The sequence below is a fragment of the Diceros bicornis genome, chromosome 22 (assembly GCF_020826845.1).
Source record: "Diceros bicornis minor isolate mBicDic1 chromosome 22, mDicBic1.mat.cur, whole genome shotgun sequence".
NCBI classification, from domain to species: Eukaryota; Metazoa; Chordata; class Mammalia; order Perissodactyla; family Rhinocerotidae; genus Diceros; species Diceros bicornis.
In genome coordinates, this window is record NC_080761.1 from 24,220,144 (window position 1) to 24,238,988 (window position 18,845).

The window sequence follows — 18,845 nt, forward strand, 5'->3', positions numbered from 1 at the left end:
CAGAACACTGTGCATGTAACAGTTGTGGGTGAATCCTTTCTTTAAAGTTCTGTAGTTGGGCTCATGCTGATTTTTCTTTTTCTTTTTTTTTTTTTTAACCTAGGGAGATCTTTTATTTTTTTAATTTTTATTGACATAACATTTTAACTCACACGTAACACTGTATTAGTTTTAGGTGTACAGCATAATGACTTGATATTGGTACATACTGCAAAATGATCACCACACAGAGTTAGAACATCTTTTTTCTTGTGATGAGAACTTTTAAGATCTACTCTCTCAGCAACTTTCAAATATACAATACAGTATTGTTAACTAGAGTTACTATGCTGTACTGTGGATTCTTTTTAATCATTCCCCCAAATCAAACTAAAACCGATGATAATAAATACAACATAACCTTAAGGTATTTCTGGTATTCCTTTATAGGCACAACACGCTCAAAATTACCTGTTTTCAGGAAGTGTGTGAGTGGAAAACAATCCTAAGAGGCACTATCACACGAGTGTGAGGTTTTAGATTTTGGATTTGAAGGGATATAGATGGAGAAGTGGAGCGAGGCATGGAGGGAAAAGGGGGCAACACAGGAGGGCTGAACTCTGGACTAGGAGACCAGACACACTTTAAAATGTATGAGATGGTGCAGCTCTGCCTCGATTCAGATCAAAATAAAGAACTGCCATGATGAATAACATGATAATCACAGAAACACGAGTTACCAAAGTGCTCAACATGCAAAAATTAGAAAGGCTTCCACTTAATAGGACAGCTAGCTAGCAATCTTCAACATACTTGATCCCACCTTCTCATTAAATACAGAGAAAAATATGAAAACTCTCAATAACCTTGAAAACTGGGGCTGAGAAATAACCTCACATCCCATTCTCATGACTTGCCACTAAATATAAGGCAGAAGGAGCTGGACTGAGAATAACTAATGCAGACTCAGGCCTTGGGCATACCCACCTTGACTTCATAAACCAGGGGCTACTTGAGTGATGTAATATAGAAAACACTATCTGTCCAGAGACTCGGGCCCAGGTCACACACCACCCAAACACTGGGTGGCTGACCCCTCAACCCCTTAGGAGCAGTTCTCTGAAGCACAGAACTTTCCTCATGCTTTCAGTTTTTTTAAAAAACTAGTGTGGAGGGCTGCCCGGTGGCGCAAGTGGTTAAGTGCGCGCTCTCCACTTCAGTGGCCGGGGGTTCACAGGTTCAGATCCCGGCACACACCAAGGCACCGCTTGTCAAGCCATGCTGTCGCAGCGTCCCATATAAAGTGGAGGAAGATGGGCACGGATGTTAGCTCAGGGCTGATCTTCCTCACAACACATCAAAACAAAACAAAAAAACTAGTGTGGTAGGCAGAATTCCAGGATGATCCTCAGTGACCTGCACCCTTATATAATCTCCCCTTGAATGTGGGTGAAACCTGTGAATGTGATAAGATACTACTCTTGTGATTATTTTATGTTACATGGCAATGGAGTTTTGCAGATGTAATTAAGGTTACTAATCAGTTAACTTTGAGTTAGCCAAAGGGGAGATTATTCAGGTGGGCCTGGCCTAATCACACGAGCCCTTTAAATCTGAGTCTAGACGTCAGAGATGGTGATGTCAGAGATTTGAAGTGTGAGGGGGATTGACTTGTAAATTCTCCATTTGAATATGGAGGGGGCTGCCTGGCAAGGATGTGGATGGTCCCTAGGGCCTGAGCATAGCCCACAGCTGTCAGACAGCAAAGACACGGGACCTCAGCCCTCAACTGCAAGGAAGTAAATTCTGCCAACAACAGGATGCGCTTGGAGGAGGATTCTTCTCCAGCACCTCCAGCTGAGAACTCGACCCAGCCAACACCTTGATCCCAGTTTTTGAGACCCTCATAAATTGTGCCCAGAGAACCAGGTAAACCTTGCCAGCCTTCTGACTTATAGAACTGTGACCTAGTAAACAGAGGTTATATTAAGCTGCTAACTTTCTGGTAATTTGTCACATGGCAATGGAAAATGAATACAACCCAGACATTCTGAGAATGACACAAAACAAATGATTAAAAACCAAAGGGAAATTTGATGATGACTCGGTGCACTATGAAAAGGGAAGTCCCCAAGTATGGAGCATTATAAAAAGGCCGGAGCTCGTAGCAAACTTTGTAGATGCAGTGAATTGTCAAGATAAACTCATTTAAAAATAGTATGTTAACATTTTCAAAGAATATGCTCAATAGGTTTTTCTTTGATCTTCAGAGAGTAGGTGAAGTACCTTTATATTTGAAGCAATGGGTCCAATGTTTCCTCTCAAAAAAAGTACAATATGTGCACTACTTCCCATGTTTCCAGACTTTCTGGATGCTATGTAGTATTTATTATACTTTTTCCCCCCACAAGTTAACAACTGGACTCATTGCTTTAACTTCAGGAGTCATAGTGAGCACACTATTTGAACATTTAACTAACACAGTTTAAAAATGAGTTTATCCTATTTCCCAACTGCAGACACCTTGCAGTTCTATGTGTGCTATAAGAAAACCAGGCAGTGTAGCTGAGGAGATGCCAGTGCAGGCATGCTCACAGAAAGAGGGTGGATGCCTGCCAGAAACTGGAACCATCAGCTCAGAGAGAGGAGCAAGGGCAATTCATTAACTCTTGTTGAAATCACCAAATCTGGATAAAAGTTGGTTTATAGGAAGATGAGAAAGAAAGAAACTCAATATGGCACATATGGGTAAGTGCTGCAGAAGCGAACAGGAACAAAACTCTATTCTAAAGACTCTGAGGAAAAGAAAAAACACGAGAAGAGCGCTAATCTTCTATAGGAAGTAGGAGAAATTTTCAGGAAATGTTGGGATTCCCAAAATAATATACTCACAAAAAAAATCTAAAATGTCACTTTCTTCTTATAGGATTAGAAGAGAAAAACCATATGATCAACTCAATAAATAGAGAAAAGTATGTGATAAACTTCAACACTCATTCTTGATAAAAACTTTTAGCCAACCAGGAATAAAAAGGAGCGTCCTTGACTTGGTTAGGAATATCAAATACCGCAAACTTCTTTCTCAACAGCGAAAGAAAAAAATCAGGACAGGCAAGGCTGCCCACAACCAACACTTCTATTCATCATTGTACCGGAAGTCCTAGCCAGCAAGTAAGGAAAAAGAAAGAAAAGATGTGAGGTCTATGCGTAGCAACAAACAGCCAGAAAACCCAAAGCTTAAAAAGATACTATTTGAAAAGACAGAAAATATATATTTATGTCTATATCTCTATGTTCATCTGACGAATAAATCTAACACAAGGTAGGTATATATGACATGCAAGGATAAAATTATAAAACTTTTATTAAATTCACTAAAGAGAACATAAATAAATTGATAATTCATTGTTACATTGTGTGTATGTACGTATAAGTATGTGTATATATATATGTATATATGTGTTTGAAAAAATATATATATACACATATACATGCACAGAATAAGGTCTAGTAGCAAAAACACCAAAATGTTCAGATTTGTTACCTTTAGGCAGTGGGATGATAGATCTTTGTTTCTGAATATTTTTAGTATCTTCTAATTTTTTTTTATCAAAAATCATATCTTGTACTGTTTACATATTTTAAAAACTTTACATTAACTGTGTCATATTGTAAATATTCATTTAAAAATTAATCAATAGATTTTGTTTCTTAGAGCAGCTATTTTTCTAATTTTTCTACTGTGAGTTTACATCACTTGTGTAAATAAAATCACAAGAACTTTTTCTTTCCTTTTTTTGTTTTTAAGTTACATGTCTTTACCTTCTTCATCAAGGCTGCTAAAACTCTGCCCTTCGGTCAGCAAATCGCGCTTCTCATCCTTCCATTCCTGGCTGACGGAGGACACAATCTCCTGTGAGGTGGCCTTCAGGGCAGCGATGGAATTGCACCGTTTTTTAGAAGGCGAGGCCTTCAAAGCTAGACAGCAAGGAAAAAGGAGAGACAAAACAAGAGACTTATTGTAAAATCACATTAATATTTCATTTCTTAAAGGAAGATTTATTATTTATTAACTTTTTAGTCATTATTTGAGTAGAATGCAAGAAGCTTTGTTTTATATACATGAGAAAAGAGACATGAAATTGTTTGTGTTTTGGCAATTTTATGTCCACAATGACTTGACTTAAATCAGAAGATCCTAGAACAAATTCTAGTTGAAATGCCTCTCCAGATCTTGAAATAAAGTCTGATTTGAGGTGAAATTCAAATGTTTTGTTGCTGAAGAATTATTTATTTTTCCTCCTGCAAGCAATGTTTTCCTAGTGCTGGGAGGAGGTTGGGTGGGTTGGTCCACGCAGATGGTAAAGTACGGAGAATTCTCATGACCCCAGTTTTATTAACTGGGGACTGGGAATTTCTAAACATGCCAATGTTTAATCTTATACTCATGTTGACCAATTTAGCCAAGCAACTTCTGGTTGCTTTTTTCTTTCAGTGACTTTCCACTGAAATTTCCTGTCCTTTGGGTCTTTTCCAGGTCATGGCTACGTCAGACATATAATTCACTCCCGATCTTTGTCCAAACAGCATTCTACAACTTCAGATGTGTGTTGGGAACCTGAACCAAGGCAAATGTACTTCACTATCAATCATACTCGCTGAAGGCTGTGACTTTACTTACGACACGGCAGTGGGACCTGCTTCAGCTGCAGCCAGCCCATCCGCATTTATATCCACTCTTTGCTGCAGTAATTCTTCTTGGCTTAACACTGTTAGCGAATTTCCTTGGAAAGCAGGGCAAGAGGGAAGTGGGGGATTGTTAATGCTGTCCCCTGAACTTGTTTTTGGCAGTGGCTCTCCTCGTTTGGAGGTTTGCATAAGGGGGTAACCTGACAGCAGATGTGCTGGAGTAATTGTGTTTGGCTGTGGGAATCTCAGAGCTTAGATTACACTGCTCATCTGGGGCCTTCTCATAGGCAGCTTGCAAGAACTTAATTGGAGAAGGACTTTGGGACACACAATGAGGGAAGACTGGAGGACCATCTTTCCACTTAAAGAGAAGGGAAGATTTATGTGTCCCGTGAGCAGTCTTATAATAATATCATCAACATCATAAATAACTTTTGTAGAGGGCTTTAGAGTTTGGAAGCTAACATTCACAGTGTATATCTTGAATTATCCACACGGTTGTCTGAGGGAGGTAGGCAGGCCCTTTTATAGATCCAGAAACCGAGAGTAGAAAAGTTGTGACCTGCTCAAGGTCTTAGAACTAGAAAGCATGGAACCTCAGATGTCTTTTTTTTTTTTTTTTTTTTTTTGTGAGGAAGATCAGCCCTGAGCTAACATCAACGCCAATCCTCCTCTTTTTGCTGGGGAAGACTGGCCCTGAGCTAACATCCATGCCGATCTTCCTCCACTTTATGTGGGACGCCGCCACAGCATGGCGTGACAAGTGGTGCTCGGTGTGCACCCAGGATCCGAACCTGGGCCGCCAGCAGCGGAGCGCGCTCACTTAATCACTACGCCACAGGGCCGGCCCCCTCTTTCTTTTTTTCTTAAGTTGTCCTACTGATGGTGGTCTTAGAACTAGAAAGCATGAAACCTCAGGTGTCTTTCTTTTTTTTTTAAGTTGTCCTATTGATGGTTCATTCCCTAGCTCTTCAGCATTCCATTTTCTGGTTACAGTGAGGGGGAAAAAAAGATAAAACTAAAGTTTGTTTTCCTCTGGGGGGAGGAGATTTTGAATGTTTAAAAAGTGACCAAAATTGATTTAAATAAGTGGACCAAATAAGTCATGTTTTCCTTAACTCCCATCCTATCAAACAGTGGTCACACTTGCTTTACAGGGTTGAAGTAATTAGCCACACGCTGGTTTTTTCTTTAACATTCCACCTGCTAACTTTTTTTTTTTTTTTAAAGGTTTATTTTATTTTTTTTCCCCCAAAGCCCCAGTAGATAGTTGTATGTCACAGCTGCACAGCCTTCTAGTTGCTGTATGTGGGACGCGGCCTCAGCATGGCTGGAGAAGCGGTGTGTCGGTGCACGCCCGGGATCCGAACCCAGGCCGCCAGCAGTGGAGCGCGCGCACCTAACCGCCAAGCCATGGGGCCCGCCCATCTGCTAACTTTTATAAACCCTCGACTCCCAACCTTTAATATAGTACTTTAAAACTTCTAACTTAGAGGATCTCAAATGTGGTTCAGGGACCATGAGGGGTCCCTGAGACCCTCTTAGAAGGTCTGCAACGTTAAGTCTAGTTTTACAATAATATTAAGACATTATTGGCCTTTTTCACTCCCATTCTCTCACAAGTGTAGAATTTTCCAGATGCTACATGACCTGTGATATCACCACAGATTGGATTCAGAAGCTATGAGAATCTAGATGTCTTCTATTAAGCCAGAAATAGGAATTTGAAAAAATATAAAATAATGCCACTTTTCTCACAGAATTATTTGTTTAGGAAAGTATAATTATTTTTCATAATTACTTTTTATGTTAAAATTTTTTACTTTTTGTTAAAATTGACTTATGTTAATATGCAATGGTTTTTTAATTGTTACATTGTAAGAATTAACGAACATTTAAAATTGTTCTCAATTTTAAATTCTGTTAAATATAGATAGATATAATCCACATCTATAAAAGCTCTGGGGGGTCTTCAATCACTTTTAAGAATGTAAAGTGGCCCTGAGACCAAAAGCTTTGAGAATTGCATAGGTCTTAGGTCAGCGCTAATTCTCCAAGGTGAGAAACAGCTAGGATCAAAGAATGTTGCCAGCACCAAGGAAATGTGGATGAGGGAAGGCACTTAGAGAGCTGTCCGTACTTGTGGCTTATAATGGAGCCAAGGCTAAGAGCCCAGAAAAGGAAATAGCTTCTTTGTTCATTATCAGCATCACACACAATGAGGAGCAGAGAGGACCCCAAAACAAACCCCTGTCAGGACCACAAAGCACCTAAAGAAAGCATTTACAGTCATCCCTCAGTACGCATGGGGGATTGGTTCCAGGATCTCTGTGGACACCAAAATCCACGGATGTCAAGTCCCTTATATAAAATGGCATAGTATCTGCATATCACCTAGGTACATCCTCCTGTCTACTCTAGATTACTTATAATACCTAGTACAATGTAGATGTTACGTAAGTATTTGGTATACTGTATTGTTTAGGGAATTACGACAAGAAAAACATCTGTACACCGTCAGTACAGGCCCAACCATCATAGGCCTTTCCATTTGCGGTTGGTTGAATCTGCGGATGTCGAACCCGTGGAACCTGAGGATTCGGAGGGCCAACTCTACTTTTGTCTTAAATGGTCAATCTTCCTTCAAGGAATTATCTGAGTCTCAGCAGATAAAGACTTAAATCTTGCATAAATTGAATGCCTCAGGGACTTCTTTTGACTGGTTATCTCAAAAGATGGTTTGGGTTGCTGGCTGTACCTTCTTTTAGGCCACAGAAACTCCTGGATTTGTCTTTGACTAAACCATGTCATGTGGTAGGTATCCTGTGTCCATTTCCAGCCCTACATCCTGCCACTCAACTCCCTCTATACCTTACTGCTTTTCAGCTCACCTGTCTGCTATCTCCTGACCCTACCATGTTCATTCCTACTCCCGGGCCTTTGTACATGCTGTTCCTTCTACTTGAGATGCCCTTCTTGCCTCTCTTCCTAATGAATGCTGGCTTATATTTCCAGGACTTAATTTAAATATTCTTCTCTCTGCGAAGCTCTCTTTTTGAAGAATTGATCTTATTTCTCTCTGTACCACAATAGTGTACGCAAAACTCTATTATCAATCGTTTTATTACATTATAAATCGGTTACATGTTCTAATCCCTGACCCAAAACAGACTATGAAGTTACAGAGGGACAAACTAATTAATTTTTTTAAAAAAGCTTTCTATATTATGAATGCTTAGCATAGCACTAGGCACTCAAAGGTTGGTCGAATGACTGCATTATTGTTCTGAAATCTTAGGACAGTTGATTTTTAACAAATTAAGGTACTATTATATTCCTTTCAGGAAACTAAGTTTTAGTACTTTAGACACATTATCTGGGTAGAGAATTTCAAGTGAGGTTTCAACATTCTGGTGACTAATACTTCCAGAAAAAATTATAGGGTTTTGTAGAAATTATTACATTGGCAGCATGACTCAATTCTACTGCAGGATAATAGATTTAAAAAGGTTAAAAAATTTGAAAAGGTTAATTTGAAAAAAGAAACTTGAAGACCAAGTTCTGTTTTCTTTGGGGTGAGGGTAGGGAGAGGGAGATTTCACCTACAAAGAAAGTATGCCTTTAGGCATTCAGGGCTTTAAACTAATCATAGTTGATAAAGCATCTTCAAGTTGTGTTTTAAAGTGTCAACTTTACTAATTAAATTGCTACCCTTTGAAATGCTGGTATTAGATGAAAATTTCCTTCATTTGCTCAATTATTCATCAAATAATGACTGAAATGTGCTAGGTGCTCAGAATAGATATGAGTGAACCAAATACAGTTCCTACTTTTAGGGACCTCAAAGTCTAGGGGAGGAAATAGAAAAACAGCTCATTTACTCACTATGGTAAGTATTATGGAGCTAGCACCATCTAAGCTGAGACCTGAAGGAAGACCAGGGGAAGCATGGAAAGAGTGTTGCAGGCAAAGAGACAAGAAGGTGCAGAGATGTGGAGGCAGCCTGAATGTCTGGGGTAAGTGCAAGGAGTTAAGAGCTATGGGAGCCTAGAGGGTAGGGTACAGCATGGAATGAGGTGTGGGAGAAGTCATGGGGAAAGGAAAAAGAGACCACATCACATAGGGACTCAGAAGCCAAGTTAAGGATTTTGTGTACTAGGAAATCCACAGAAGTTTTTTTTTTTTTAAAAAACATTTTTTTTTTCTTTAGCATGGAAGGGTTTTAACAAGAAATTAGCAAGAACATATTTGTATTTTAAACTGATCTCTCTGGCTGCAATGTGGGGAGACTGAATTGGATGGGGGACATGACAGGAGGCAAGAGACCAGCATAGGGGCCACAACTTTATGCAAAAAACCCCCAAAAGCAAAACCAGAAAAAACACAGTGGTTGAATTAGGAGAGGCATGTGAAAGAGGGGATGGACTCCTGATATTTCAGAGTGAGAAGAGGTGTTGGTGGGTGACTACACGTGAGTGGTAAGCAAAAGGAAGGAGTCGAAGCATGATGCCAACATTTCTGATTTGGGTAATTGTGTGGGTTGTGGTGGCCTTCAGTGAGGTGTGGATGCAAGATGAGAGGCAGGTTCTGGGATGGAGGAGCAGCCAAATTCAATTTTGAGCATGCCAAGCTTGGGAAATCTGGTGGACACTTACTTGGAGAGGTTGGATAGGCAAAGGGGTTTGTTGGAGATGTGGGGAGTGAGTTGTAAGTACGCGGATGGTAACTGAAGTCTTGGGGGACTGAGAAATCACCCAGAGAGTTCTTCAAGGGGGAAGAGACAAATTTGGAGCCTGGACCCTTCTGAACTCCTACATATGAGGGTAAGGCAGAGAGGAGGAACTGCCAAAGGACAACAAGGAGAGGCATGAGAGGCTGGACGGAACAGGGACAGTCCTGAATTATGAAAGACAAGCGAAGAGAATATTGCACAGAGAACTGATATCAGTGGTCTAAATACTGTAGTTTTAAGAAAACTGAAAGTTGGTCAATGGCCTGAGCAATGATTATTGACGATCTCGAAAAGAACATTTCAGTGGAGTGATGGCATCAAACGCCACCGTCAAATGCCAGAGAGAATAAACATCTCTCCAAGGAACATATAAATGGCCAATTAAGCACATAACAAGATGTTCAACATCATTAGTCATTAGAGAAATGCAATCAAAACCACATCGAGATATCACTTCATACTCATTAGGCGGTCTAAAATAAAAAAAAAGACAGACACAACATGTTGGTGAGGATGTGGAGACATTAGAAACCTCATATATTGCTATCAGATTGTAAAATGGTACAGTAGCTTTGGAAAAGGGTTTGGTAGTTCCTCAAAATGTTAAACAGAGAGTTACCATCTGATCTAGCAATTCCACTTCTAGGTATATCCCGAAGAGAAATGAAAACATATATCCATACAAAACCTTGTACGTAAATGTTCATAGCAGCATTATTCATAATAGCCCCCAAATGGAAAACCTAGATATCCATCAATTAATGAATGGATAAACAAAATGTGTTATATCCATACAATGGAATATTATTCAGCAATAAAAAAGAATAATGTACTGATACTGCTACAAGATGGAGAAACCTTGAAAACACTGTTGAGTGAAAAAAGACAAACACAAAGGCCACATATTGTATGATTTGATTGATATGAAATATCCAGAACCGGCAAATCCATACAGACAGAAAATAAATTAGCAGTCGTCACAGGCTGGGAAAAGGAGGGAATGGAAAGTGACTAGTAATGGGGTGGGGTTTCTTTTTGGGGTCATGATAATGTTCTAAAATTAGATAGTGGTGATCGCTGCATAACTTTATGAATATACTAAGAATCACAGAATTGTACACTTTAAAAGGGTGAATTTCATGGTATGTGAATTATACCTCAGTAAAGATATTATAAAAAGTAGACTAAGAAATCAAAATGGGAAAAAGTCAATAGATGTGACTACTTGAGAAGTAAAAGACTTGTTACATAAAAACATGATAAACCACACAAACTGGGAAGATTTGCAACACACGCCATATTTCATGGAATTGAAGACGCCATTGATTGTACCATTAATTTATATGCTACTAAGAAAGAAAAAAACCCCAAGATGGGGAGTCTCATGGAGGAGCCTCACAAAAGCTGGGACGCCAAAGGCCACATCCTCCATAAACCTACTAGGGGCTGCAAGGAAATTCAGGTTTCTCAACCTTGGCGCAGGGTGGAGGGAGGCAGAGAATTTTTCCTTGCAAGATTTAAACCACAAGTTTAAATTTGGTTGCAGTTTGAATGAATACTATCTCATGGTTCATCTCGGGCAAAAAAAACCTTAGAATTTAATTTATAGTGGTCTCAATTTGAGAGCAATTTTAAGATACTACTGAGCTAGTCAAATGTAAAACAAAAAATGAAAAACAAAGTTTTTCTTAGAATGAAATAAAACTGAAAGCGGATTGATATCTTTAATTTGCAGACTTCATATAAATCATTTGGAAAAATAATAAACACCCAATATAAATGGGCAAATATTACGAAGCTCAATTCTCAAAGGAATTAGAAATGGCTAATAAAAATGAATAATGGTTGAATCTCACCAGTACTCAAGAAATGCAAAATAAAACAATCAGATAACATTTTTTACTTATCAGAGGAGCATAATTTAAAGACTAATTCTGGCTAGGAGCTAGAAGAATATAGATTCTTGTGGAAATCTACAGTGACAATCTTCCTGTGCAGTTACCGGCATTTTAAGCCCCTAATATTCCTTCTTGGAATCTACCCCAAAGAAATAATCATAAGTTTGGACACAACATTTATCTGAAATGATGTTCATAAAAATATTAGTTTGAAATAGAAAAAGGAGAAGCAATGTAAATGCCCAATACTGAAAGAATGGTTAAATAGATTATGGTACATCCATACAATTTGAATGGTGTATTGCAATTTTAAATGATGTCTTTGTAGAATATAGAATGATACGGGAAGCTATCCATGTTATAATATTATGCAAAAAATAGAGGACATATACATAAAGTTGTACACAATTATGTTACCAGTTTCATATGAATACACAAAGCACAGAAATAAAGACTGGTAGGAAGTATATAAAATAGTAGTGGATATCTCTGGGTTGTGGGATTTCAAGTAATTTTCATTTGTTTTCTTTGCATCTTTTTGTATTTTCCAAAATTTTTACATTGAAAGTGTTTTACTCTCACAAAAATTAACTTAAATGGAGTAAAGACTTAGATGTAAAACCCCAAACCATAAAACTCCTAGGAGAAAACAGGCAAAAATCTTCTTGACATTGGTCTTAGCAATGATTTTTTGGATATGACATCAAAATCACAAACAACAAAAGCAAAAACAAACAAGTGGGACTATATGAAACTCAAAAGCTTCTGCATAGCAAAAGAAATAATCAATAAAATGAAGAGGTAACCTACAGAATGGGAGGAAATATTTGCAAACCATATATCCCATAAGGGGTTAATATCCAAACTATATAAGGAACTCCCACACCCAATAGCAAAAAAACAAATAATCTGATTAAAAAATAGGCAAAGATCTGAATAGACATTTTTCCAAAGAAGACATACAAATGGCCATCAGGTACATGAAAAGATGCTCAACATCACTAATCATCAGGGAAATGCAAATCAAAAGTACAATCAGATAGCACCTCACACCCATCACTATTGGTGATAATAATGGCTATTATCAAAAAGACAAGAAAGAACAAATGCTGTTGAGGTTGTGGAGAAAAGGGAACCCTTGTGCACTGTCAGTAGGAATTTAAATTGGCGCAGCCACTATGGAAAACAGTATGGAGGGTCTTCAAAAAATTAAAAACAGAACTACCATATGATCCAGCAATCCCACTTCTGGGTATATATCTAAAGGAAATGAAATCACTACTTCAAAGAGATACCTACACCTCCATGTTCATTGCAGCATTATTCACAACAGCCGAGACATGGAAACAACCTAAGTATCCCTTGATAGATGAATGGATAAGGAAAATGTGGTGTGTGTATATATGTGCGTATATATATATATATATATACGCACATATATACAATGAAATATTATTCAGCCATTTAAAAAAAGGAAATCCTGCCAATTGCAACAATATGGATGGACCTCGAGGGCATTATACTAAGTGAAATAAGTCAGACAGAGAAAGGCAAATACTGTATGATCTCACAGGTGGAATCTAAAAAGGTCGAACTCAGAGACAGAGAGCGGAAGAGTGGTTATGGTTACTGGGGCTTTGGGGGGTGGGTAAAATGGGGAAATGTTGGTCAAAGTGTACAAACTTCCAGTTGTAAGATGAATAAGTTCTGGGGATCTAATATTATACAACATGGTGACTATAGTTAAGAATATTGTAATTAGATGTTAGCTCAGAGCCGGTCTTCCTCAGCAAAAAGAGGAGGATTAGCATGGATGTTAGCTCAGGGCTGATCTTCCTCACAAACAAACAAAAGAATATTGTATTATATACTGGAAAGTTGCTAAGAGAGTAGATCTTAAATGTTCTCACCACACACACACACACACACACATTGTAACTACATTAGGTGATGGATGTGTTAAGTTACCTAATTGTGATAATCATTTTGCAATATATACATGCATCAAATCATCATACTGTACACCTTAAACTTACACAATATGTCAATTATATCTCAATAAAGCTGGAAAAAAAATAAAATAAAAACCCTTAAAAAAAGTATTTTACTTTCATTAACATAAAACTCCAATAAATATTACAAGAAAAATTTGTCTTACATAAATATAAAATCTGAACATTCTACTTCTTCAGGATTTTTTTGTGTGGCTAAATTGTCATTTTATGGGTAACGAAATTGGACCACAGAGCAGCTAAATGATAACATATGTAATAATAGGGTTATTTTTTCCTTTTCACAGTTTATTACATAAATAATATATACTCATTGTAGAAAATCCAATAAATATTGATGTAAAGGAAAATAAAATCCCACATAATCTCCTGATTCCGAATAACCATTGTTAGCTTGGGTTTTAGTTCCCTCTTCTTTTCCTAGTTCCTCAAGGTTTAAAGTTTGGATATTGATTTGAGATCTTTTTTCTTTTTCAACGAAGGCATTTACAACTCTAAACTTCCCACCAACCACTGCCTTCTCAGCATCCCATAAGTTTTTAGCATGTGTGTTTTTGTTTCCATTCATCTCTAAGTTTTTTATAATTTTTCTATGCTTTCTTCTTTGACCCATTGGTAGTTCAAAAGTGTGCTATTAAATTTTCACATATTTGTGAATTTTCCAGTTTTCACTCTTCATTGATTCATTCCATTGTGATTGAAAAAGATACTTTGTATGATTTCAGTCTTTTAAAACTTACTGAGACTTGTTTTGTGGCCTAACATATGGTCTATCCTGGAGAATAACCACTGTCCACAGTTTCATATGTCCCGTTAGAATTTGTTGTGCATTTAGGTATGCAAACCAATAACTACATATATGTAAATAAATCTATATCTATAAGGACTAAATGTACCTTCAACACATCATTTTTATTGGTTGCATACTATTCCATTATTTGATCATATCATGATATATCAATATATTATATGGTTGGACATTTAGCAACCTCTAATTTTTTTCACCACAAAATAGGACTCTAATGATTATGGCATCCATAAATACCTGACTGAGATATTTAACCATAATTACTAAGTGATTACTGTTATAGGGAGATAAACAGCTCCAACTCTTCCAATAAAAATCCCGCAAAGATACACACAGTGAGGTCAGCGACTAAGTGCTAAAAGTAAAAAATTTTCATAAGAATCTTACCTTGAATTTTCTTGAAAACTCTGGAATTCATAAACTTCAGAAATCTGTCTGCATAAAAACTTGGTCTATGAACTGAAACAGTATCCTGAAAAGACAAATCAAGTATCATAGGTTTACTTCTCAGATATTTCATTTCAAGCTAGAAAAAAGACCCTGGTTTTTGGTAACTGGTTCTTTGCTGGCCAATGTCCTTAACCAGAGGGTGTGGACGTCGAGAGCTGGAAAAGAGCAATGCCCTGTGTCCCATGGGGCCCAGGAGTCGGGCGGGGGGAGGAGGACAAAAGACTCAACGTGGGCAAAGATTTTAGAGACTCAGAATGAAATAAAACATTAAGAGGGGCAGGGGAGAGACAGCAAAAAGACTCTGCTTTATCAATCAAAATAGCTGGTCCTTATTCCATTGCGTGTCATGAGGCATACATATGTCATTTTTACATATAGGCAAGCAGTGCCTCAAGTGTCATCGGGAATAAAGGAGAACACTTTTAGTCATGACCAAAAATTGGGGACGTGAACAAGCAAAACAATCCTAATGTAAGAGTGACATCTAGGTCAAAAAAAAAAAAGCGTGCTAGTTTCATCTCCCAGTAACAAGGTGCATCGACACTGGGAAGATTCTAGGAGACAAGGCTGACGGATGACCCCCGTTACGCTGAATTATCTACTAATTAGATAGAGTTAAATTGAATTAAATTGTTAACTCAATTCTCTCATGCTTGGCAGGAGTCTTTAGGACTGAAGGGGCATTTTATTACAAATCCAGGAAAGGAGATAGATGAAGGAGCTCGTTCTTTATGTTTACTCAGTACTAGTATTTACTATCCAAGATATACATTTCTAGAAGTAGTACATTTGCTTACTTAATGCTCCATTTTGATTCCAGGTTTGTGAATTCCAATAAGAAAACTTCTAAAAATTTAAGTGTAGATACTATGAAGTATCTAACAGTGGCTTTGGAAGAAAAAACACACATTGGACCAGAGGTCCAGAGACCTGGTTCTGGTGTTAGTTCTGACTTTAAAAAGCTGTGTGATCCTGGGAAAAGAGTATCTCAATGCCTCACTGTTTTCATCTGTGAAATAAGGTGTTATATGAGGCATAAGGTGATTCTGTAATCAGCACGTTATGAAGGACACAGGACAGAAGAATCCTCTTTGGCCACTTACAACGGTCCTCTAGACTACCAGTGATGCTGTAGATGTGGTGGGAAATTTCCCAGTGGTTTGACACGTACTCTCCCCAGTATTCTGGAAGCTTCTGTCTGAAGTGGACACATATTCACAACAAGTGCAGTAATTTAGAAATACTGTAGGATGCAAGACGATTAAGACTCAGCCCTTGCCTTTCAAGAGAAGTTAGATTGTGGTTCTCTTTGGTATGAAGAAACATTGTTTAAATAAGAGGCACATTAGTAAACAAACAAAAATAAAAATTATTGCTTACAGTTTCACAAATATATAATCTGCACAAAGATTTTCTTAAAAAAAAAAACAAAAAACCAGAAGATACATTTTAACTAGACAAAGGTAGGGGCCCCTTGGAAGCATCTGACCAAGAGGACTAGGCCACTCAGATCAGGAATCCTGTCTGGTAACAAGGAATTGAAATTGTCTCAGCAAACAGAAGGGGAATGAAGCCAGGTGTTTACTCTCTCCCTTCCACGTTCAAGGCATTACGTAGTCCCTAACTTTTCTCAGCTGGACGGTAAAAAAGGAACCTACCATCTTAGCCTTTCATACAAGGAATCTTTGATCTGAAAAATAAGCCTAAGGTTAATTCTTAGACAGAAATTTATGACCCTGCTGTATAAAAGTGCATTGTGGTGGAGGTCATTCCTTAGCCTGGACCAAATGCAGATCTTTTACACTGAAATGTTATGACCATTCTCCCACAGAACTGAGAAAGTGGGTGCTCTTTTCCAAGAAAGGAGAAGAATAGCATCTATAATTCATCCTCTTTCAAAGGAAAGCTTCTGTTAACATCTTTAAACAATGTGTAAGCTAATCTTTGACAAATGTATTCTGTGGAAGTGTCACTTCAAGTTATTAATTGAGGGAGGCTGAGGCCAGTAAACGTTCTGTCAGCAGCAGGAAGTGCAAAGCTAACATCTAGATAGGAATACCCGCGTGTGTGTGTAGAGAGAGAGACTGCTTTCTGATTTTTTTCTTCTGTTATGCTGCTTCTGGGTCCAAAAGGCACCTCATGTCAGTCAGCATTAGTCATGTCTAAATCCATAACTTACAAGTTTTCAGTTCCTGTATCCTTACTATGTGTAAGGCATTGCGTTGAACACTAACATGCATTATTTTATTTAATCCTCACATCAGCCCTAGGAGGCAGGTACTAGGTACTATTATTATGCCCCTGGTACAAATGAGAAACCAGGCTAAGAGAGGCCAAATAACAAGCAATGTGTCCAGATCACATGGCTAGTAAAGTAGCGACGAGGGTTCAAAGCCAGGGCTGTCCACCATCAAGTCAGGTTCAAATCCCTCTGTAGCTTGGTCTTGTGAGAACTTCATTTCAGCTATCCTACTGATCTTACCAGCGCCTATGAAAAGAGTCTCCTCCTTTTTCTCATCATCATCTCATAACTGGGCTCTTCAGATGTCACATAGAAACAAGACTTCATTTTGTTTTCCTCGCTTCTACCTAGCCACCAGGCTGGATGTCCTCTATTTGAACAGGAATTCAAATTCATGTTGTCTTTGTTCTTAGATTTGAACCAATCTACTAGGCTAAGATTCTGAGTTTATAACGACCTTTGTTTCCTCATCAAGTCTAGTGACACAGCTTCCTAGACACAGTCTGAAGTCTCTGAGAAATCACAAATATATACAGTTTAGCAATGAACGTGATAAGTCACTTACCCCATCATAAACAAGAGCTTTCCAGGAATGTTCTAACTTCTTCATTAACCTAAACATAGACAAAAAAAATAAAAATGAGAATGTAAAATCACTCCCATTTGGTGAATTTTCAGAACGCTTTATTTATTTTGAAATAATAAAAAACCACTTCCCCAAATTTCTTACCTATATGATTGCAGAATGTCAATAATGCCCATAAATAAAAGTAGTTTTTCTCCCTTATGGCTTTTAGCTGGAATGCCTCCCATCCTGTTGATAGAGCAAGAGAGAAAATATTTTATAATATAAGAATAGGAAGTTAAAAATCATTTATAATAAATAGACTATAAATAAAAATGGACAATCTTTAAGAATTCTGGACAATCTCTCCATTTTTCTTTTTTTTTTTTTGGCCTCAGTTAAAGTCTTCCTGGGAATGCAGAATGATGTACTTCCCACAAAGGAGTATAATACCATAGCTGTCAACTCTGAAGAGTTGGATGGGGAAGGATCCAATTAAAAAATTATCCTTATTTTAAAACCAGGAGCAAGAATTTTTAAAGCATTTTACAATATTACTTTTTAAAAACGCAATACTTTTATATATTCACTGTGGGATTTTAAAATATAGAAAAGCAGAAAGAAAAAATATATAAAGAATCCATTCCTAGGAGGCAAAGATAACCACTATTAAAATTTGGTACACCTTTCCAGTATACATGTGTGTGTGGTGGGTGAGTGTGTATTTATTAATCCACAAAAGTGATTATTTAATTTATGGGGTTTTTTGGGTTTTTTTTTGCTGAGGAAGACTGGCCCTGAGGTAGCATCTGTTGCCAATCCTCCTTTTTTTGTTTCTTGAGGAAGATTAGCCCTGAGCTAACATCTGTGCCAATCTTCCTCTATTTACTTTGTGGGTTGCTGCCACAGCATGGCTGATGAGTAGTGTAGGTCCTCACCCAGGATCCGAACCTGCGAACCCAGGCCCTCAAAGTGGAGCGTGCTGAACTTTAACCACTACACCACAGGGCCGGCCCCTAATTTCTGAATTTTTCACTTGCTAAATGATGAAAATTTCTTCATACTCAACGTTCATGTGGTTTTTAATGGTTGTGTAGTATTTTACTATACTGACATAGAATAATTTGTTTAATCCATTATCGGACATTTAAATGGATTTACGATCCAGGACTAAAAAAAAGCTTAATATGTATGAATTTCCTTTATAAAAGTGAAATATGCCTGTGATTTAGTCATTGTTCGAAAATCCTAGGGCCGGCCCCGTGGCTTAGTGGTTAAGTGCACGCACTCCGCTGCTGGCGGCCCAGGTTCAGATCCTGGGCGCGCACCGACACACCACTTCTCCGGCCATGCTGAGGCCGCGTCCCACATACAGCAACTAGAAGGATGTGCAGCTATGACATACAACTATCTACAGGGGCTTTGGGGGCAAAAATAAATAAATAAAATTATTAAAAAAAACAAAAAAAG

At 37.9% G+C, this 18,845-nt stretch overlaps 1 protein-coding gene across 1 annotated transcript in view; it reads right to left on the reverse strand.

The window, feature by feature from the left end:
* Positions 1-18,845, reverse strand: part of PIP5K1B (phosphatidylinositol-4-phosphate 5-kinase type 1 beta) — a 282,690-nt gene that overhangs the window by 59,594 nt on the left and 204,251 nt on the right. The window contains exons 9-12 of the mRNA XM_058565703.1: positions 17,541-17,624; positions 17,376-17,424; positions 14,506-14,590; positions 3,802-3,957 (exon numbers count right to left, since the gene is read on the reverse strand). Of these exons, the coding sequence (XP_058421686.1) occupies positions 3,802-3,957; positions 14,506-14,590; positions 17,376-17,424; positions 17,541-17,624 (374 nt within the window). The remainder of the gene's footprint in view (positions 1-3,801; positions 3,958-14,505; positions 14,591-17,375; positions 17,425-17,540; positions 17,625-18,845) is intronic.